At 37.1% G+C, this 23,934-nt stretch overlaps 2 protein-coding genes across 5 annotated transcripts in view; one reads left to right on the top strand and one right to left on the bottom strand.

The window, feature by feature from the left end:
* Positions 1-23,934, top strand: part of psd2 (pleckstrin and Sec7 domain containing 2) — a 288,837-nt gene that overhangs the window by 162,416 nt on the left and 102,487 nt on the right. The window lies entirely within an intron of this gene.
* zgc:92242 (uncharacterized protein LOC436899 homolog) lies at positions 6,124-22,696 on the bottom strand. 4 transcript variants are annotated; one of them, XM_033974689.2, is made up of 7 exons: positions 22,545-22,696; positions 18,058-18,179; positions 17,111-17,302; positions 12,985-13,099; positions 10,086-10,185; positions 8,763-8,955; positions 6,124-8,096 (listed from the first exon to the last, which is right to left on the bottom strand). In XM_033974689.2, exons 3-7 carry the CDS (start codon positions 17,289-17,291, stop codon positions 7,936-7,938), a joined length of 750 nt encoding a protein of 249 aa, XP_033830580.1. In that variant the 5' UTR covers positions 17,292-17,302; positions 18,058-18,179; positions 22,545-22,696; the 3' UTR covers positions 6,124-7,935. The 4 variants fall into 4 exon arrangements, with proteins under 4 accessions (XP_033830580.1, XP_033830578.1, XP_033830579.1 ...); XM_033974687.2 differs by having other exon boundaries at positions 17,111-17,384; positions 22,545-22,695; XM_033974688.2 differs by lacking the exon at positions 22,545-22,696 and adding an exon at positions 20,092-20,148 and having other exon boundaries at positions 17,111-17,384.

Below are 23,934 nucleotides of genomic sequence, written 5' to 3'. Positions count from 1 at the left end.
ATAATAATAATAACAACAACAACAATAATAATAATAACAACAATTCATACATTATTATTATTATTATTATTATTATTATTATTATTATTATTATTATTATTATTATTTAATCATTATGTTTGTTCTCATAGTAATGGTACCTCTAAAATGTGTTGTGTTGTGTCATACATACACCTCTCTCGACACGTTTTGTGTTATGACAACGTAGGTTAGATTTCATATAACCAGGAGGTGTGTTTTTTTTATTCACACATGTTTGAGTGGCCCTTTATTATTAGTACATCTACATTTACACTGATTCCAAAGCTCAAAATGCTCTGTTCCACCTTGTGATGTTATGAAGCGGTAGTTTTCAAGGTAACAGCTACCTTTAACCTTTTATTCAGTAGAAATTGGCAATTCCAGGGCTGAAAATAGCCAAATGATTCTAGTGAAGGTGTATGGAGTTTAGAAACACAGTGGAGCACTTCCTGTATTACCACATGACATTACAAGGTGGAACAGAGTGTTTCCTGTTTCAGAGAAGTATATAGCCTAACTATGCAGGGTTTGTGTGTTAAACATGTGTGAATGAAACAAAACACAACTCCAGGTATTTTTGTGATGAGGAAACAACATTATAACATTAGAAAATAGTGTAATATAAGCCCTCTAAATGACTTGCCTCCTGCTTGTTAAGCGCATTAAACTTTGATATGATTTTTTTCTTCTTTTTTTACTGTGAAGAGTATTCAGAGATGGTATGTTTCAACCACAGACAGAGAGGTGAGTGTGTCTTCCTCCCTTGAACCCCCGTGGAGATACATATGTCAGCTCTGCCCACTGCACATGAGACCACTGTACAAACCGGCTCTGTGTCCTCGCCTGCTCTCTGTTTAAACTACGAGTGTGACACAATACAGTGTAGATTTATTCTGAATCCTATGAAACTTTACCATTTTGGAGCACTGCTATCAATATATCATTATGAAAAATGTATGGCTTATTTAGAAGAAGAAAAACCATTACCCTTACAGTGCTAAAAAAAACAAACACATTTTTTTTCTGTTTACTTTTTACTGAATTGGTGAGGTATCCCATGATCCAAACCCGCTCTCAGTCCAGTCCTGGTCTCTCAAACTTTGGCTCTCACGTCAGAGACACCGTGTCCTATTGTGGAGGATTTTTTTCCCTCTTTTTCTCTTCCATTGGCCCCGTCCCCAGCCCCGCTACAACAAATGCTATGTGGATTTTATTGCTTTGAACTTATCTATTTTGGATTTATTAAATTATAAGTGCTTTTATTGCTTTATCATTATTAGTTTTTATTACATACAGTATAACACTAAACCAGTTCTATGGAGACCAGCAGCTGGAAATCTATACACAACAGAAAAGTTACATAGTGCACCTTTAACACAATAAATAAGGAGTTAGTCAGCACCATATCTTAAACATGTTACATAACCATAACCGGTGGTCTGGAGATCAGTCCACTGCTCCTGACAAGTTGTTCCAACAGTATTAAATTGTGGGTCAAATGCAGAGGACAAATTTTCCTACAGTACAGGGACAATTGTATTTATACCTCAAATATATCATTGTTCTTTTAAAAATTTGCCCCAAGATCTCAAAAAGTCACGCTGCTCTTCATGTAAGCTGAATTAATATTCTTTTGTGTCATACATGAGATTACTTTATTCATTATTACATTTCATTTCATTATACAGTTTTGTTTTGTTTTTGGGTTTGTTTTTTTTGTTTTTTACAGTGGCTTAGAAGAAGAGGAAGTTGCCTTCAACACTTTGACCATAATGCAAAGCCATAAGATCCTTGTGCTGTCATGTGGTAATACAGGAAATGCTCCACTGTGTTTTTAAACTCCATTCTTTTTTCAGCTCCGGATTTGCACATTTATACTGAAAAGGTAAATTAAAAGGTTAACAGCTAAAAGTTAGCTGGAACAGAGCTTTTTCAGCTTTGGAGATGTAGACAGACTAATAATCACGAATTACTCAAACAAAACACCATTACATTCATTGTTTACAGATTATTATGGACCGATCAGTATTTTTTCTTCCTTGTTTTACCTCTCTGTGTCCCATCTCTTTCTCTGAGTGTCGCCACTTCTTTGGTGTGAGTTTTGAGGTAATGTTTACTCAAACTTGTGTTAATCTTTAGCTCTGTGCTGATTCTGGCTGTTTCCAGGAAGTCAGCTTCAGTCACTGATAAACTGTGCTCGAGTCATGGGCCTGTACTACTCAGGGTCTAGCATTATTAACACAAAATATGGACGAGCAATGGTAGATTTTCATGTGGGCAAAAACAGTACTTTGGAGGGTTCCAAACAGCTTGAAGTGGTATTTATCTTGGATTGAGTTCTAGTCTTGAAATAAGATTTGCCTATGGAACAAGATATTTTACTTACCCCCCTAGGCTAGCAGGAGTGAGCTCGGGGAAAGAAGGCAATTGATTTGTCTGTTTATTAATGTTAACAAAATAGCAGGAACCAGGATCATGTAGAGCAGGTTAGTACAAACATTTTAAGACCAAAATGATGAGTCTGACAGCAGCCACAGAGAAGGGCCACAGTTTTCAATATACAAGTGAACTGAGTTGATGGAGCTGAAAGCACGCCCACGCTCACTTCCTATTGGGAACCTGGCGGCTAGCGGGTTAGCTATGTCCATTTATACAGTCTATGGCCCATCCTCTATAAAGTTCTATAGTGCACCTTATATATAAGAGAGGGAAAAGTAGCAACTATTCTTGGGTGTCAACTTCCTGCTATATGCAACCCTTTGAGGACTTTTTCCCATTCAAAAGATGTAATATTTTGTCTTAAATTGTTTATCGCTGTGGCAACCATCCTTGATTCTTATCATTGTGAAACCCATCAACACAACTACAGGTCTGGGAAATGGGTTTGGCTTAATATGATACCGCAAATAATATAGGCTACGTAAATTAACTGTAAAAATAAAACTTAACATTATTGTCTTTCTATCAGTTAAAATGTGCAGTGCAACGTTGTGAAATGGTCTTCTCATAACATTATTTCTCTCTCGTTGCCATGGGTCGAGTTTTAGCGCGTCTCCCGGGAAACACAGGGGAACTCCAGTGTCACGGAGAAGGTCAGAGCGTCACGAGGTTTCACCGTTAAAAAAAAACAGGATCCAGAGTTTTAAGCCTGAGGAGAGAAAGGAAATATGTCTGCGCTGTTTAACGGAGGCTAGGGACTTGTTTGGGCTTGTTGAATTGTGTAAATCAGGATAACTGTGATTGCAAATAAAATGACACTAGACCATGATTTAACCAAGACTAAACCAGGACTAAGCTAGAACTAAACTGGAACTAAACTGTCATGAAACCAGGACTAGAAGAGGATCAGACCAAGATCAAATTGGGATCAAGTGAGGACACGTGTGAATAGAGTCTTAAAAAGCAGTTAAAGTTGCACTATGTAACTTTAGTAGTGTGGGGTCTGTCAGCTTCTTGCCCGGGAGATGTTCCGCAGTATGGTATTATAGCGAAAGCATTCTCTTGTATTGTGTCACTGTCTTATTTCACGCTGTCTTACTCACACTGTCTTACTTCACACTTGGACAGATAGCACATGAAAAAACTTGGACCAAACTGGAACTAAAAGTGGAACTAAAGCTGGACTAGACCATGACTAAACCAGAACTAGAACAGGACCAGACCAAGTCCAAACTGGGATCAAATCAGGACAAGGGTGAATGCAGACTGAAAAAAAACTATGTAACTTTTCTGATGGAGGGTTTGCTGCCACCAGCCTGTCCCTATGCCATGAAGATGCTATCAGTTTGCCTAGAATGTCCCACAATATAGCATTAAACCTATCTATTTCCACGAAGACAAGCACGTGACGCCAACTTTACACATCAGATCTGTGGAGAGACAATCCTGTTCATAGTATGAATGCATATTTTTGGGGATATTAAAAAAAAGAAGAATGCATCTAATATAGATACATTTAATCGACCACTGTAAATGTTTCAAGCAAAGCAATAACATCACCACGGAGACAAGTGGCAGGCCCTCTAAAAAGTTACATAATGCACCTTAAGAAAAAAGTGTAAAGTCTAGATCCTTTATCCCCAAACTCCATAAAAAAGTGAAACCGCCAGTGAAACGTCTATGTCTGAGTTTGGGACTGGGACACAAACAGCTGGATGCCACAATGCACCATGGGAAACCCAACACGGCTCTAAATATAACTGGGATTTTCACACAGAGTTCGTGAGTGCCGCGTTAGTCACATGACCAGGGAAGATATATGCGCGGTCAGGACTGTCCCGGGGCAGAGGGGGGTGAGGAGAGGTGAAAAGAGGGGAGGAGGAGAGTGTGGGGGAGAGGGAGGAGGGGAGGAGGGGAGGAGGGGAGGCGTCCCGTGATCTGACTCTGTCTCCTGGCGTTTCTTCTGTTTACCAGATCAGTGACTGGGTTGTTTAAGTGACAAACTGACAAACTTTTGGTCCAACTAAAAGTAATAAATAGCCTACATAATGAAAGTGGTCAATGTTATAATCTACCTTATAATTAATCTTACCTTAAAACAAATACTTTTATTAGAACTAGCCCATATTCATTTATTTCTACAACATTTTTGACTAATTTATATATATTATTCAGAGTATTACATGCATGTGAAACCTTGTTTATACTGTTTAACCTATTCTATTATTTTCAAGGACAAGCTTAATTGGATACTTTGGTGCCACAAATGCAATATAATAATCTGCTAACAAACATTTATACTCACATCTGCACCTCTTTAAAGTTTTAAATAAACTTATGTACTATGTATTTACTTTGATTTGTTAGATTTTTATTTATTTTTTTTTGTATTTTTTCTATATTTTAACAGGGCACCCATGACAAGGAGAGTTCATGTGCTCTGATTGAGCTCCCCCTACATAAATAAAGATAAATAAATAATAAAATGTTGGCAACTGTGTGATTCTGATAAAACAATTAGTCCTACACTAACAACACAACTGTTCTGAATATTATCATCATTACTAGTAGCAACAGCAGCAGCCTTGTAGTGGTAGCAGCAACTGTAGTAGTAGTAGTAGTACAAGTACAAACGCAAGACTGGACAATAACGACTATTAAACTATTCCCTTGTGCAAAACATGTTTCTCTCACTTTACACTGAGACTCCAAACATAATTATGCAAGTGATTTAGAGCCATGTTTAGCGTTGACAGCGTGAGTCAGCTGACCTCAGTGTGGTTTGTCATGTGACTGTTCCAGACGAGACGGGACAAATGAGCGTGAAGATACAGCAGCTCTTTGGTGACGCAGTTTTAGTGACAGAAAACTATCTTTTTCTCTTTCATTCTTATTCAATTTTTCAGACTTAACCAGGACTACACTGGACTAAACCTATATTAACCAGAGCTAAACCAAGACTTAACCAGGACTACACTGATGATTAAAGCTGGACTAAACCAGATCTTATACTCTCCATAACAAATCCAAGACACAAATAAATACTTAATGAAACGATAATATCAGGACAGACCCAGCGAGACCCGCACCTCAGTTTGAGAATCTCTTGTTTATTACATGTAAAACAGGTTAACAACACAATATTTACATTTTAACATTGTTTATAAAAGGCACATTGAATATTTTCCCATGAAACTATGTATTTACATTATATTACACAATTTTTACAGTCAACAAAATGGTCTCCCAAAATCATATATTGCACTATACATTTGTCCAAAAATAGGAAGAAAAAAAGAGATGCAATTAATAGAAAATGTGACTTGGGACTGGTTTAGTCTCAAAGGAGTGAGAAAGGTATTTTTAAATCAAACTAATTCAATTCAATTCAATTCATTTTATTTTTGTAACGCCCAAAATCACAACAACAGTTGTCTCGAAGGGCGGTCATGTTTTGGTTGATGGGGGAAACCAGAGTACCCGGAGGAAACCCATCCAGACACGGGGAGAAACATGCAAAACTCCACACAGAAAGGCCTGGGCGACCCAGGGATTGAACCAAACCTTCTTGCTGTGAGGCATGAGTGTTGCCACCTACACACAAAAATTGCATTCATTGTCTTTATATATTAATGCAATCATTGGACAATAGGACCTTTCACAAGTGTGTCATGCTTTGTGAGAAGGTACAATCTACTTTCTTACCACTAGAGGCCACCAAATCTCCACCACATTCTCTTTCTATAGCTCTCTATATATTTGACCCAAATTCATTAATTTACATGTTTAATTTCTTATGTATCAGATGTAATTGTGTGCTATGGTCATTTGAACTAATGACCACAACCCAAAAAGTACAAAACTGAAAGATGCCACTTAATTCTACAAGGTTGTGGGTTTGATCCTGCCACGTTCCTTTGCACACTGCCATTGTGCTCTTGGGCAAGGCACCATCAAAATAAGCTGATCAAGTGAGACTAAATTAAAGTGCCTTGTGTGTGAAAATGTATTGCAATGAATATTTAAAAAAAAAAGGAAAATATTTTAAAAAGGTATTTGAGTCTATAGTCCAATGTTATCATGTTTGTACTGAGGGCATTTGAATCTACTAGAATAATCAGGTAACCCAATAATTAGATCTGATTTTTAGTGTTTTCATGTGCTAAATGTACTGCTAGGATAAAGACATGAAATCTGATCATCAAAAATACCTTCTGTCAATTAATCGATGGATTTTTTTTTTTAATACCTTGGAAGGCAAAGTACTATGAATTATGAAAATTTTAAAATAACTGTCCAATCTATAATATCAATCTATATATATTCTCTTTCATTTTGTATTTTCCACATTAGTTTGCCCATTTTTGCATAATTTTGCTTTTCAGACTCTGCACAGGTGTGACAATCAGAAAAAAAATCAGATTACTCACATCTGATGTAACTGTAACAGGATATTTGAATCATCCAATAATTCCAGATATCAGATAATAGCCAGATTTGTGCTTGTAAACACAGTTGTAGTATAAAGACCAGCTGACTCAAAATAGCATAAAAAATATATTGTAATAAACTAGGTATTGTACATAAATAAATGTACTATATATAGAGAGAGATAGTCTTAGTCCACTGTTATTACGCCTGCTGGTTGTTGCAGAGGGCATTTGAAAAGGTAATATTTTTCAGACTTGCCCACATGTGCTTAGACCCTGAGAGGTTGAAATCTCCTGAGACACGTCTCCTCTGGATCCTAAAACATCAAAGTCTCTACGTTTTATCTTTCACCTCAAATTCAGTCCAAAATATTTCAAGTTTTTTTTCCAGCTCAAGTGCCTCCTTCACCCTCTATAAAAAGTGACTGTAGTTCAAGTGTTAAGTTCAAATTGTTTAGAATAAACAAATTTGACCAGTTTGAATACATTCTGAACCAGGACTCAAACCAGAACTAAACCAGGTCTAGTCTGCTCCACGATTAGGGTGCATTCTCATTAGCACAATCACCACATCAAAATTGGGACTAAACCTGAAACTAAATCTAGACAGGACTAGACCAGGAAAAAACAGGACTAGAACAGGACCACACAAAGTCTACATTTTTCCCGGCCTAAACCTAGGACCTGATCCAGGACTAAACAAAGTATGATGTGCTCTAGACTTCTGTACTTGAGGTCTCTGTATTTGAGGGCCTCTGTACTTGAGGTCTCTGTATTTGGGGGTTTCTGTACTTGAGGTCTCTCTATGTGGGGGTCTCTGTACTTGAGGTCTCTTTGTGTGGGGGTCTCTGTACTTGACGGATCTGCATTTGGGGGTCTCTGGTGGAGTTCACTGGACCAGATCAAAAGCAGCACTATTCTGATCCTCTGATCTAAACCAGGTATTTGGGGATGCACTGTACTTGGAGGTTCACTGTAGTGGGGCATCTCTGTACTTGGGGGTCTCTGTATTTGCAAGTGTGTATTCGATGGTCCCTGGTGTAGTTCAGTGTATGCATGCTGCAGTCTGTCGTTGCAGGTGCAGTGGTTTTGTCGGGATAGGAGGTTTGGAGCCGGGCGAGGGGGTGGAGTTTTCAGATGCAAACGCCTTTCGGAGCTCAGCCACACGACCTCTGCAAGAAGGAGGCTTCTCATTGGATAAAACCTCTGTAGAAAGACAGGGAATACAGGTTAAATTAGAGAATATTGGCAAACTGTATATGCATTTTCACAATTTTAAGTATTGTTTATTTTAATAATTTTGCACATTACTCTGTATATAAATCTACTGTTAGAGTCAACCATTAATTGCATCGAAATTGCACTGGAATTTGAATGTCATAAATACCAAATCTCAAAAGCTGCAATAATTTAAAGTTGAACTATGTAACTTTTCTGGTTGAAGGTTCTGCTACTTGTCTCCATGGAGATTATGATTCTTTTTTCCTTGAATGTTCCACAATATGACATTGAAGGTGTCTTGTATTTTACAATTATATGTGTTTACATTGCTAAAATTAAATCATACATTCTTACTGTGATTTCCTCTCCATAGCCAAGGTATCTTGAGCAATAAAACACTAAATAGAGAGATAGATACTGTATGCTTAATATCATGGTGTGGAAGAATCCATGTAAGCATCTCCATGGAAACAAACAGATGACAGGGCTACAGAAAAGTTGCACACTGCACCTTTAATCCTCCTGCACATGTTTAAAATGTGCACTGTGAATTTAGTTGCAAATCTAACTGCAATTGCAATGGTTGCCTATATTCACTAGAACTACTGTTGTACTATTGATTCTTTATGGTCCTCACTGAATGCCACTCACCTCTATCTTTGCCCCGGGTCCCCTCCTCTCTGTGCGTGGTCCCATGGGGGAGGAGCCGTGAGTGGGGTCTGTAAAGGGGAGGAGCCCAGTCTATGAGGGCATCTGATCCACTGCCTGAGTCACTGTCACTGCTGTCTGTATCCTTCATGTCCATGTCCTCCTCTGAGGATGCCAGAGGGGAGGAGGGGGCGTCCTGGAGAGGAGGAACAACATTTTAAAACTTCGATATGCATTTTACATTTTATATAATTTTTTAGGATGTAGGAGTGGGATAAAACAAGCATTTTCAAATTTCAAAATGTTTTAGTATGTCAAAGTCAATGCATTCAAACAGGGCCAGGCAATATGATAAAAAACATGAATCCCAATTATATTTTCATATATCAATATTAATTTCCTGATGGAATTTCATTTAGTGTCAGAATACTTGGAACTGTATCTTGTTTCATTCACACATGTTTAACACACAAACCCTGTATATTCAGGTTGAGTTCTTACCACAAATAGAAAATACTCCACCTTGTGATGTTATGTGGTAATACAGGAAGTGCTCCACTGTATTTTTAAACTCCATACACCTTCACTACAATCATTTGTATAATTTCAGCCCTGGATTTGCCAATCTCTACTGAACAAAAGGTAAAAGCTAGCTGTTAACTTGAAAACTACTATTAAATTACATCACAAGGTGGAACAGAGCATTTTGAGATTTGGGAAAGCAGACAGATAATAATCCAGGTTTACTCAAACGTGTGAATGAAATAAAACATATCTCCAGGTATGTTTTTGAGGAGGTTACAACATTATAACATGGCTTAAAGCTCACAAGTGACAATTTTGCATAATATAGGTCTTTTAACTGTTGTCTTTGGGGACAACAGTTCAAATCCAACTCTAACTTCATATACTGTTGTTGTGTCCTCAGGCAAGACACCCACCTTGCCTTTGTGAATGTAGAGGAACCTATCCAATCAGACTAGTCCTGGTTTAGATCTGGCTTAAATCCTGGAACACACTAGTCCTGGTTTACATGTGCTTTAGTCCTAGTTTAGTCCTAGATCAGACTAGTCCTGGTTTAGACCTGGTTTAGTCTTGGATCAGACCAGTCCTGGTTTAGACCTGGTTTAGTCTTGGATCAGACTAGTCCTGATTTGGACTTGGTTTAGTAATGAATGAGTCTAGTCCTGGTTTAGACCTGGTTTAGACCCAGTTTAGTCCTGGCTCAGATTCAGCAGATTGATAGTCTTTGTATATTTGTGTGATTGTTTTCACTTCCAAACAGTCCAAACAGTAAAGCCTCTGACTATTGGTGGTGACACTCACATCTGCAACGTGCGTGTGCTCCTCCTGTTTGAAGCCCGGGTCTGCGGCCTCGTTTCCTGGACCCTGTGTCTGGATGCCATTCAGATTATCACCCGGCAGCCTGCAAACAAAGAGCTCATTTAAACACAACGCAAACCAGAGACTTTACCAATCACAAATCTATACAGTTTATTCACTATAGATGCTATATGTACTATTAGGATAAAGATGACATATTAGAAGCAATATGTATTTTGATGTACGCTTAAAAATAGTATTAAATCACTCTTTGGATGATGTGACAAAGAATACAGACACAGGTTTTATAATATAGTTATGGTAAATTACATTTAGTTAAAGGTCCTATATCACACAAAATTGACTCTTGCAAGCCACGTCAGATTGTTGTTACCTCATCAAAAACATGCCTTTCACACATGTTTGAGTAACCCTTTAGTATTAGTCTGTCTATATCTTCACCACATGACATCATAAGGTGGAACAGAGTGTTTTCTGTTTGAGAGAAAAACTCAACCTAAATATGCAGGATTTGTGTTTTAAACATGAGAATGAAACTAAACACAACTCCGGCTATGTTTTTGACAAGGAAACAACATTATAACATAGATCAGAAAACAGCATAATATGGGCTCTTTAAGTAATATACGTAAGGTCAAAATTATATAATACAATTTTTATCTTACGTTGCTGAATTTTGCTCTATAATTTGAGTGGAATTTTGGCTACTCTCCTGCATTTTAATTTAACTGACAGTATTAATGAAAGGGGACATATTATGCGTTCCCTCATCCTTAGCTTTCTTTGAGTTGTATTTTGAGAGATCCTTTCATGTTTGAGTAGTCCAGTATTTGAAGCTTGAGAGCTCAGAAATGCTCAGTTTTCACACACCCCCTATCCCCCCACCCATTGCTCTGTATTTATTTGTGGTTATGCCAAAAAATCATACTCTGGGTGAAAAACATAGAGTAAAAAAATGCCTTGTTGCTGTTTTCCAACAGTAAAAACAGATAAATGAAAAAATCGGTTGCCTGTTACAGTGAAATGCCACTATAAAGAGCCAGGAAGTCAATGGGCCCACTTCTATTATTAAACCCTTTTACATCAATACTGCAGCTTACAATTACTGAAATGCTAAATTATGATCCATGTATATTATTACTTACTAAATACACCCAAAACATTGTAACTTCTCTAAAAACACTTCTACCTTTGCTACTAGTTTGTCATTAAGTAAAACAAGTCCCATGTAATCCAATGAGGCCCTGGAGATGGGGGCAGTTACTCAGTTATCTGCACCATCAGACTAATAAAGAACCCGCCTTAGGGTTATTTAAAGAGGAGGAGATGACTGTCACACATCACTGTAGCCCAATCAGGAGGAGGTCTTTAGCAACGTTAATTAACCTTTGTGTAATTATGTTAGATTGAGAAAAAGGGAGAACAGGAGACAACGTTACTACTTGGGAAAGAAGAAATAGTTGGTCAGTTTGGTCTTTTTTTTAATTATCCCAGTCATGATATTCACTGATTAGCAATCCATCAGAAATCTGCCTACTAAAAATGTAAACATTGTGGTTGAGGATCAAGAATTACGACACTGAATTGTAAGTTGTATGTACAGAGATATTAAAGGGATTGTACCGGATTTTGTCCCATGTATTTGAGCAAACATTGTCTTGCCCAGTACTGAAATATTGTATAAGCAGCTCTTGAGATTAAACTAAGTCCGCTACGTGCACCAATCAAAAAGTGTTTTATTGTCCGATAATCATGAAGTGTGTGTTAACATGCTAGTTGTTCCCGTTATCGTCATGGAAAACTCCCTTCTGGTCTCTGGGAGTTCGAAAAAGTGCTTATAAAGTCATCGCGGTGAATAATTAGGATGTTCAGAATGTGTAAGGTAAGTGAGGAATAACTTTGGACCACTGCTTTAAAATTAACTACTTCTGTTTTTCACATTTTTAAGACTGTGAAAATCAGATACAGTGCCTTTAAACTCGGCTGCCCCTGCAACAAACCACAATATAGGGAAGCAGAGTAGCATACCTGCACTCTGCTGCCCTCTGGTGAGTAATCAACTTATTTCTGGGCAGTGCCATTGAAAGAATTATCCTAGTTAACGTCCTTCAGACTTTTTATGTTGTTCATTACACAGTGTTTTGCTAGAGGTGATCGAGATTTAGAACAATAATAGAATGTTAACTCAACCCTTTAAAGAAGTCATGTTGTGCTTTTGTCTGCTCTATATTTATAATCTGTGGATCATTATGTTGTATCCATGGATCATTATGTTGTATTTTGGTCATTTTGAAAACCATGTAGCTGATTATCATCTACTCTTTTACAGTGTTTTGCTGTAAACACCATCTCAATAAAATGCACATGCTGTTAGCCCCTCTGATGGATAGATGCAGATCACACTGGCACATGGTAGACGTTTGTTAATTTGTACCAAAATGGCTATGACATGCTGCTGAATCCTGCTTGTATCACCATTTAGGAAAATAAAATGGGAGTACAGAGCAGTGGGCATATGCCAGTGCAAGTGAAAAGCAATGATGTCTTGAATACAGGAGAATAAAGATTACTCAAAAATACATGTATCAAAATAAAATGTATCAAATCAAAATACAATTTGAAGTGGATTGAAAACATGGTTAAAATCTCAGTGTAATTGTCTAGTGTAATAGGTCTCCTTTAAAAGCCCTAAAACGGACTAGTACCAAATTAAGATGAATAATGTAAAAATGGAGCATTACAGGTTGATTTGTAGTAGTAGTAGTAGTAATAGTTGTTTTAGTATAGTATCAGCAACAGTAGTAGCAGTAGTAGTAGTAGTAGCAGTAGTAGTAGTAATATAGTTTCAGTTGTAGTAGTATTTTTTTTTTTTCTTTGTTACCTGTTATTCATGTTTTGCAGCAGTTTGCAGCCTCTGAACTCATCCGTCTCTCCGATCACGATCACACTCACGTCTCCGTCTCGCCCCAGGAGCCAGTTCACCTGTTTGGACTTCACTGAAAAACACAAAAACACAACATGTGATTAACCTGAATGTTATTGTTCAACAGCAGCTGAGTCATACAGGGTAGTTCTGGCCACAAGATGGCACTGTTAAACAAAAAAGATAAAAGCTTTTGGACCTAACCATATTATTTAACCATATTATAATTGGGACAAAACCTGGGCTAGACCATGATTAGGGTGTAGTAAATCGTTTACAGTGGCTTTAAAACCTGAATAGCAAAACATTATTAGTAATACTACAGTCAGGTTGTGTTTTATGTTACAGTGTTGTCAGATCAGTTAAATCCAATTTAATTTATCTATTATTATTCTTTTTTGTTTTAGCAGTGACTTTATATACATACATTCCCATATATTTCCTTGTCCTGGTGTAGTCTTTGTACAGGTCCTAGTTAAGTCCTGATTTAGTTCTAGTCTCGTCCGTTTAGCCCTTATTTAGTCCTAGATTAGTCCTGAATTAGTCTTAGTATTGATATTGTATTGTTTAGGTTCAAGTTTATTTCTAGATCCTCGTCTTGGTCTTATCCTAGTCTAGTCCTAGTCTATTACTAGTCTAGTCCAGGTCTAGTCCTAGTCTAGTCCTGGTCTAGTGCTGTTTTAGTCCTGGTTTAGCCCTGGTTTATACACTAGTAGACTGTGGGCTATTGCCGTCAGTCTGTGGGACAAAGAGCTGTATTGAGCGTCACCTTTATTTGCTCTGTCTAAATGAATTACAGCCTGACACTGCACTGATTAATGATCGCTACACTTAAGTATCTTATAAATCTGCTTAAGTATTAGGAAACTTGAATTCCATTGTTAATTGGCTCTGCTTAGCTCTTTCCTCATTGCTACAATTAAATAATGGTTTATAAATACCGATTAGTACTAAGTCATATCCTGTACATTACAGGGACTAAACTAGGACACAAATATAGACTACATATTAAAGAAATACTTAAAGGGGCTAGAGGGTCCGTGACCTTCTTGCTCCTCATTGCTCCTAACAGGAGGGGACAATAAGGTATACCTAACCTAGTCTTTACTTGAACGCATGATGTTTAACACTTGGTGGTGTTAATTACAGACTTCACCTTTTCCACCTGAGATTTGTAATCGAGCCTGATCTTAACACTCTCTAGAGTTACTATTGTACATGTCAGATTACACCTGTATATGCAGTGTTTATATGCATTCTGCTACTACTGCCACTACTTCTACTACCACTACTGCTACTACTACTGGAACATTAGTTTTAGTTGATTTACTCATGGTTCTGTCATAGTCCTGATTTAGTCTAGGTTTATATCTGGTTTAGTCTGGTTCTGGTTTAGTCTTGGGCTAGCCCTGACTGAGTCATGGTCTAGACATTGTTTAGTCCTGATTTAATTCTGGTTTAATCCTAGTCTAGTCGTCTTTAGTCTTGGTGTAGTCCTGATCCAGTCCTTCTTTAGTCCTTGTTTAGTGCTAGTTTAGTCCTCTTGTGGCTAACATTGTACCTGTAAAGATTGAGTTACGTTTTTGTTTACCCAGTCAGTGCGGTGTCATTGAAACCAAAAGTTTGTGTTACATAGAATACAATGGACTGATGCATCTGAGTGTGTTCAAATACACAGACGTATTATTAGCCAAATCCGATGCTAAAAACGTGAGCTAATTGAACCAGCAGGTGCCGAAGTAAAAATAGGATGTGTTTAGTGATGAGAACAAAGGAGAGGTTTTAAAATCCATGGTCAATAATCAAAATTAAACATCAGATATGATGTTTCGCATTAGTTTTTAGTAGAAGAGTGGTTTAGTTCTTGGTTGAGTCTTTGGTTTAGTTTTAGATAATTTACTCTTTTTAGGTCCTGGTTTAGTCCCAAATTCGTCCATATTTAGTCCTGGTTTAGTCCTGGTTTAGCCCTGGTTTAGTACTGGTTTAGTCCTGGTTTAGTCCTGATTTAATCCTGGTTTAGTCCTGGTTTCATCTGTATTTAGTCTTGGTTAAGTCCTGGTTTTGTACTGCCAGTTCTGGTTAGTTCTGGTTTAGTCCTTGGTTTGGCCCTTGGTTGGTCCTGGTTTAGTCCTTGATCTAGTCTTTGGTTTAATCCCTGGTTTATTCTAGCGGTACCCAGCTAAATCCTAGTTTAGTCCTTTATTTAGTCCTGATTCAGTCTATAATTAGTTTCAATACCACAACACAAGACATAATATCATTGTCCTGGGTGGAGTTTTTAATGATTGCCCTCAATATGTGTTCTATTAATAATATTTAATCACATCTAATTCCATCTGAACAACTGGTTAAGCCTATTTTTTATTTTTACATGTATTCTGTAACTAGGTTCATAGACGACATTGTACTTTTAACTATTATCAATCTCAAACATATGTTGAGTTTTTATAGTTTTTGAGTATTTAGATTAATTCAGGCTTGTTCCTGTTTTGTTTTGTTTTAGTAGCCTATTGATTAGTGTCTGAGAATATATTTTTGACAACCCTACAAATACATGTATATATTGGCGTGACAGACCTGTTGCTAAATTGCTGCTAAATTGTTTTTTTTTTTCATGGTTTATTGTTATTTTGAGTTTGAAACATGAAATACAAATGCCAAGGTGACCAAAAGCTTGTTTAAAAGCCAGTAAATGCCAAACTAAATTAAATGAAATAATCTAGCAACAGCCTTTGTTGATTCATTAGCAACAATTAGCAACAGACAACATGTAAAAATGGGTCACGTTTGTCAGTTAAGGTATGGTATGTTAAACATGTATGTTCCTTCTGCTCCATTTGTTATACAATGAGGGCAGGATAATTATGCAAGTATGCTAGCTGTATGCGAGAAAGTGATTCCTAGTACATTCCTGGAGTTTTTATCGCTCTAAAAAATTCTCCCCATTCTTTACATTGTTTCTTAAAATGTTACCGCAGATGCATATTTCACATAACGCTTTGCTGTAGATGTTTTGATATTTTAGCCTTGAGTTCTTCCTTTTCAGTCCAAACCTGTCAAACCAGAGTCCTCACCTGCTTCACCTCAAAGACTGAAGACATTTGAGTTCATTTGAAGGACACAATTACAGAGTGCAGGTAGCTCTATTTAAAGAGATTATAATTATTTCTCGGAGCTGGATTTGCCTTGTGTTTGTCATGATCATCAATGGACTAGCAGCATTAATAAGATGCAGTCACGCTTGCATATATATACTGTGTGAAAAATTTGACTGAATCTGGGACTAAACCTGGACTAAACAAGGACTAAACCAGAACTGGAACTGGACTGGACTAAACTGGGATCTAACCAGGACTAAAAGGTGATTTAGTATGTCTTTAGCAGTAATTTATATATAAAATTACTTGCCAACTAGTAGTACTAATAATAGTATTGAATTGCAACTATGTAATCTCTCCTATAATCAGGTATGTAAAAAGTGAGGGTGAATAAAGCGATAGTGAAAAATAATTTCACTTTTATTTGCTGAGAGATAAGACAATGAACTTTGCATGTTTCATCTTGATAGGCCCAGTAATTATAGAGATATTAATTATAAATCAGGTCAAAAAATCTACACTCTGACAGTTTAAGTAGGTAGCAGTCTGGAGTTGACATCTCACCTGCATGAGTCCATGGAAATAGAAAGTTAAAATCATACTTTGAAACATTCAACATGGAGATAAGACAGTTTTTATGTCATACTATGGAAGATTATAGCCAAAGGAACAAACTTTCCACTTAAACAACCAGGAGAATGCCTTACTCCAAGCTAAATAGAAGTCAGGTTTGTGGAGATGCAAGCTCACTCACAAACCAAGGATGCATGTTTTTCTAATACTATTATAAAAACAACCAAAATGAAGAAACATGGCTGAAAAGTTACATGCTGTAGTTTTAAACAGCAAATTCTACCATAGAATTCTGACTTGCCCTCCAGCTCGTGAATGTGAACCCAACCTATGGAAACAGAAAACTGGCTCTTGTCCCAATCAGGAAGAGAGTGGACTTATACCCTCCAAATACCCAAACCTCCATCCCATACCTGTCTTGTTGGCTCTGTTGCAGTAGTCCAGTCCATTCCTCTGCTCTTCCTCCTCTCTCACTCTCCACCTCCGCACCTGCTCCTCTCTCATCTTCACAAACAGCACCCTCTTCTGCTCCTCGCTCAGGGCCTCCAGGACGTCCGGGTCCACCCACATGTCCTCCAGGATCTTAGCCAGCATCCTGCCTCTGTCTGCGGTCACAAGCGGAGAAGAGAATTGGCCTTTGTGGTTCTTTTATGGGCGATGATGTGGATTTGTGGAAGGCTTTGAGAGCTGATCCAAAGAAACATTCAGGGTCAATATGTGCCTTTTATTTGGTAAAAGCCTCCATAAAATTACTTCCTTAAAAGTTACCTGCAAAATGATTAGTACCAAAGTAAACCAAATCAGCGTAGTAATAAATATCATGTATCTATCTTTTCCATGTTCAATTGTTCAGCACTATCTTTGTCTTTCGCGTGCGGCACATGTTTTAGGTTTTGATTACTCCTATTTTCCAACTTTATTTAAAGGTGTACTTTGCAACTTTTCAGATGGAGGGTCTGCCACCTGCTTGTCTCCATGGAGATGATATCGCTTGTACAGAATGTTTCACAGTATGGCATTAAACACATCTATCTCCATGAAGACAAACAAGTGATGCTACCAGGCCATGATACAGGTGGAGAGGCGACCCTCCTCAGTTTAAGAATGCATGCTTTTCAATGTATTTTTGAGAAATAAAAACATCTGTAATTGTATAAATGCTACACAGATGTTTAATGCCATACTGTGGGACATTGGGGCTAAGCAATAGCATCTCTATGGAGACAAGCAAGTGTGTGTTTGTCCATGTACAAAGCAGACAGGTACCACGTTGTAATGTTAGCTCTCACAGAGGGCCACAGTAACAGCAGTTTACCATTGTAGAGCAACATAACTTGACTTATTCATGCATGTAACCCACCGAATGCTTTTGTCTGAAGCAAAGCGGATCTCCCTATTTGTTTTGAAAGCCTCTATGGCACCTGATCCCCCTCGACAGCTGGGGGTGGTGTGTCTTTGTCGTCTACTTTTCCTGCTTTCGTCCTGCAAGTACAACAAAAGAGGTAGAGATCATTATCAACTACATTGTCCCGGCTGCATTAAATTTAGACCACAATACAATAGAACAAACCAGCCCCTGCTTCAGTGATAGTTAGTTAATCATAAGTGAAATGGACGCAATTAGCAAATCGCAAATGAAGTACCATCATTTTTTTCTCCATAAACAACAAAATCCCCTGTCTTATTTTGCATAAAAACTTCTAACCCTGAAGTTTAGATCTGCACTAACATGTTCTGAAGTGTGATTCTTGTATTAGTTTATTAGTTTCAGTCTTTTTGTCAATTCTTCTGGATGTGTTTAAAATGTTAACTTTAAGCAGAATCCTATTAATAACACATAAATCTCAAATCTAATCGCAATACTTCACAGAAAAAAATCAATTAGACATTTTTCACAAGAGTAGTAGTTTTATTATATTTACCCTGAAGTGGCAAAGAAAGGGTGAGCCGGCTGATGCACCCAGTCAATTATATCATTCAAAGGGTGTTATGTAATCTATTCTTTACTGGGACATCCCGTAACAGGCAGGATAAGTATTCAGCTTAATACAGTATGTGCAGAGTTCATTGTCATATACAAAATATGCAAAGGTGGAACCAGTAATTGAAATAAGACAAGGCAGATTTCACAACTTCACAAACATATATGACTATAATTACTGAAAATGATACTTTGACTTATTACTGGTTTACTTTAATCAAATGCAGATTCTTCTATTTAAACTCATAATGCATACCTTTTATGTGTTCATGGGTCTCAGAATGATGAGAAATTAGGACTTTTACCAAGGCAATTAACAATTTAAAGCAAAATTGTATAGATTTTGAATGATCCTCATGATGTTGCACATAACAGAAAGCTGAAATCCATAAATAGATTTAAACTATTCTAAACTCAGCCAGGAGTCCGTGTTTAAACACACATGCTTACATATGTTTTCTACAATGTACAAAATGTTAATAAAATATAAAAACTAAAATGAAATTCACCAGTGACAGTTCAATTCTCAAAGCCGTTCTTGTTTGTAGGCTGTTCTGTAAGTACCCTCAAACATTTAGTGAACTTAACTCCAAAACATGTTTAACCCTCACACTAACAAAACAAAAGGGTGGAGACAGACCACAGATATTTTTCAGCAACAGGCTCAAAGTTTATCCACAAATCCACTGTTATCACAATACTACTATAACTACTACTACACTAATAATATGACTATAGTAGTAACTGTAGTAGTAAATATTACTAATACAGTTGATTTTAATGAACAGAATGATAAACTGCATAAAGACTACTTATAATTTTAATTAATATTAATCCTGCTATTGCAAGGGATGGCATATTCTCATTATTACAGACATTATATTTCATCGTCTGCTTTTCACACAAGCAAAGTTACAAAAACAACTATATCTATATAAAAACTACTACTACTGCAACTGCTACTTATTTAAGCATTCCACATCTTCTATTATATTACTACTTATACTTGCAGTCTCCAAGCAACCACAACTACACTATAGGCTTATCTAACTCAGTATTAGTACTACTACCTTGCAAGTACTCTGTAACTACATCAACTACACAACTACACAATACCTAAAAACAACGTTACTACTATTCTAAACATCCAGGCACATGCAGTTCCACCACAAATACTTTATAAAACCAATCACACAATACAGAAAAACAAAAGTAAATCGATTTACACTATTACATCTACTACTACTATTACTAATGCTACAAATACTACTACTACTACAACTTTATCAAAAACAATCACATAATACATAAAAGCAAAGGTAAATCTATTTAGACTATTACATCTACTACTACTATTACTAGTGCTAGTCATACTACAATTACTACTATTATATCAAAGTACATGACACCTACCAGCTCAGAGTACAGTACAGTCAAGCCAGACAGTACACTCAACCTTCACCTGAAACTGTGTAGATACTATAAACATTTCCTTTTCAAACCCTGAACGTGACAAGTGGCTAAACTTGAACCAATCGTTTGTTTGGGAAAAAAGCCAAGACCAATCTAACACGAGAAAGGACCTAACGTTGTATTAATGGGAGGAGTCAAATCATCAGACTGTGAGTAAATGGAAAGTGACTTCAGACAGAGGAGTGGCCGCTGTTTTTGAATCTCACATTACACTAAATATTAACAGGGCAGGTGTTGTTGGACAGAATGGTTACTAGCAGTGATAAGGAGTTTACACAGTGGGAAATATGTCAATGTTTTACTACTTTATTATAACTACACCTTAATTAGTCTTGATAAAGCACAAACAAAGACTTCAGACTTAGTAGCTACTTAATAAAGGGGTTAAGGTTAGACGTTGTAAGAGTATTAATAAACAAAGCTGTTACCAAGCCTGAATAATTCTTAATAAACAATTTGTTCATTAGAATTAAGTCTTTGTTGATGCTTTAATAAGGTTATTCAAAGTGTAGTTATTACATATAAAGTATTTTTTCTTAAAGGTGTACTATGTAACATTCATGATGAAGCTCTGCCACCTGCTTTTCTCCATAACAGCTCTGCTACACCTCTGCTTTGTGTCATATACTATCACTACTACTGGTAACATGTGTGATCCAAAAGTCCACTCCATCATCTTAAAATCTTGGGACATCTTGACATTTTGATTTCTGGGAATCATTTAATTTCTTTATTAATCAGGACAATAATGCTGAAGAGTTGAGATGCTTAAACCAGATTTTAGCTTTGATCACGTGACCACTCTGAGAAAGAGCGCTAATGAAGTATGAAAACAAACTAAACCTTGGTCAGAACAAATATCATCTTTTAAAATAAATTAACAGAAAACCAGATGAACCTCGTTGGACTATCTAGCTTTAAGGCCCTTTAAGGCGTACTATGTGACTTTTGATAGATACATTTAATGCAATATTACATTACTCAACAAAGAAACAACTTCTCCGTTGAGCTCAACTTTAGCCTCCTTCTGTAGGTTTTAAGTGATAATAATAAGAGCACATCACCAGATCATTTCCATTCATTTTGACTAAAGGCCTTTTAAACGCTGCGCCTGTTCCCAGAAGGAAAGATATATAAAAGAAACTCCCTCCCTGCGCAAACACAGTGAAACAGGAGAGGAACCACCATTTAACCAGGTCAGAAGTTTGTAAAGAGATACTGATTCTGAGGTTTTATCCTGCAAATTCCCACTTCAACATTTAAATGAATTGGAAAAAAATTATGCATATTTTTACTTTTGCAAAACCTAGAATATATGTGGTTATTGGTAAGATATATTTTTACTTCTCACGCACATGACTTCATTTTGAGTTTTTTCAAGATTTATACTTTTTCATGAACAAAATTGAAACTCCACCTTAAAAAATGATGTTTTGTTGCTACTGATCAAGCACCACAGCCCCTTAAAATAGCAAAAGAATACTACTTGTACTAATGCAGAAAAACAAAACTTCTTCAAAGAATGGTCACAGATGAGTTTATGTGGAAATAAACATAACCTATGCCTCAATAACCTACCCTAGAACAAAAATTACAATGTTCTGCCAAAGGATATTGCACAAAACTGTGATAAATGTGACCTTTTAGCAATGTTATAATGCTGTTACTTCCTCAAAAACATACCTGGAGTTGAGTTGTGTTTGAGTTATCCTTGATTATTAGGTTGTCTGCATCACCAAGGCTCAAAATGCTTAGCTGAATTTTTGGAATATTTTTGTTTTACATTTTGTACAGTTAGGGTTAGGGTTGTCAAGAATCTGCTGAATCCTTGCTTGTGCACTGAGGAGTGAAGCAGTTTGAATGAGGCTAAAACAATAGCTGTTACTTCGAATTTAGGCAACTCAACAGCTGAAATGATCAAAGTGAGTGTTTTCAGTATGAGGAAAGACCACAGAGTAAATATGCAAGATTCATGCGTTAAATGTGTGTGAACATTATAACATGAAAAATAGTGCAAAATAGACCCTTTAAAAATATAAGTCAACTCTTTGTTTGGGGAATCCGACCCTACACCATGACACACTAGGTATAGCCTTGAGATGTTCCTGGCTGCGCTACAAAATACAAATACTACGAGGCTTTACCTCTCATATTGCTACTACCACTCACTCCATATGCCATATCCAGGAAACCGCAGTGAGGAAAAAAATTTACAAAGACAGAAATGTGTGTGCAGCATAGTGAGAAGAAAGGTCTGACGCAAAAACAGGTTATTTCACGATGACACGACCAGCTCTTGATTCAGGTGACAAATTGGATCAGAAACGCGACACGCACTGGCCATGAGGCAAAGTCAGAAATACTAGCACATAAAAGGAAAAGATTGGACTTACCAAGAGTTAAGCTGATCCTAGTTGAAACTGCGAGCTTCTGTGCGCTATGGCTGTGCGTAAAAGTTGATACCGGCGTGGATTGTTTTGGCTAATTAATGCGTAATGGCCGCGTAATGATATGTGGCCGCTGCTTGTCTTCTCGTATTTGTAGTCCTGTAGCAGTGGGTTGGACTGACATCACTGGTCTGTCTCTCTCCTCCCTCCATCTACGTTCCAAAATTCCCGTTAAGCTACAAGGAAACAGCATCGGTCTGTTACAAATGACCGAATAAGATCTGGCTTGAATAATTCCGCGCATAACTTCATACTTTTGGAGGATTTGAGAACATAGAACCGTTTGTTTGTGAGAGTCTGGTGACGGCAGCCAGGGTGGGTGATTAGGACGAGAGCTATTCGGGTACTTTTAACAATAGAAGAGCTAACAAAATAAAAACAAAATGGTGCATGATTTAAAAGTAGGATTTAATGTTCTAAATAAAGCCTTTACCATATATACTGATACAGGAAGCAAAACAGGATGCAGTCTAGTCAGATTAGTAATGCTAAGAAGTTAAGCAATAAGAAAATTACCCCATCAGACAGTGTGGTTTGAATGTCTTGCCTAAAGACACAACAGCAGTATGAGATGTTAGTTTGAGCAATAAACAACAAACTCTCTGGTTACTGGGCAAATTTACCTTAATCTTCTCAGAACAACATTTATTATAGATCAATTGATTTGTCTTTTTTGGGGCACAGTAGCTCAGTTCCTTAGTTGGTAGAGTGTTTGTTCACTGATCTGAAGTCCCACTCTCAACATAAACATCACTGGTAGAACAGCCAGATCCACTGACCCACAGCTTGGGTGTGTGACTCCAGCTACCACAGATGAATGCTTTCGTTGTGTCCTTTGGCAAGACATTTAACCCACCTCGCCCCCAGTGTCTGCGTACACTGCTGTATGAATGTGTGTGAATGGGTGAGTGGCTCCTTTCCTTCAAGGGACTCAAAGAGCTTTGAGTGCCTTGAAGTATGTTTATTGATAATTATAATTAAAAAATAGTTTTAACATTATAGTTTATATTCTTGAGGCCTAAAATTGTATCAGTATTGTTTCCTATATTGAGAAACATATCAAAACAAAAGAAATCTGTATTACTTTATCCCTAGTTTATAGCAGTGATTCATCCACAGGCCCTCTCAGTGTTCAAATAGAGCTTCATGTATTTCCTTCTGTCTAGTGTTTTGACTCAAACTAAATATTGGCCTATGGTGGAGCTGTATGAAAAAATCACCAGTACACAAGTGTGAATATTGGCCCAATGTACCGTATATGTACAATACTGAGAACTGAGGAAAACATCAATAAAAGAAGATTGAAAAATGTAGCTGTGTATAACAAAATCCAATG

This window comes from Periophthalmus magnuspinnatus, chromosome 10, assembly GCF_009829125.3.
Source record: "Periophthalmus magnuspinnatus isolate fPerMag1 chromosome 10, fPerMag1.2.pri, whole genome shotgun sequence".
Lineage (NCBI taxonomy): Eukaryota > Metazoa > Chordata > Actinopteri > Gobiiformes > Gobiidae > Periophthalmus > Periophthalmus magnuspinnatus.
Note: the sequence above shows the minus strand (reverse complement) of the source record. Positions and strands in the feature narration are given on the sequence as shown.

Bases quoted from the DNA above. Each gene is read 5' to 3' on its own strand.
- zgc:92242 (XM_033974689.2), bottom strand. From the start codon at position 17,291: ATGCTGGCTAAGATCCTGGAGGACATGTGGGTGGACCCGGACGTCCTG. The intron at 13,100-17,110 runs GTATGGGATGGA...TGTGTTTTTCAG, and splicing joins CAACAGAGCCAACAAGACAG to TGAAGTCCAAACAGGTGAAC. The intron at 10,186-12,984 runs GTAACAAAGAAA...CTTTGTTTGCAG, and splicing joins CTGCAAAACATGAATAACAG to GCTGCCGGGTGATAATCTGA.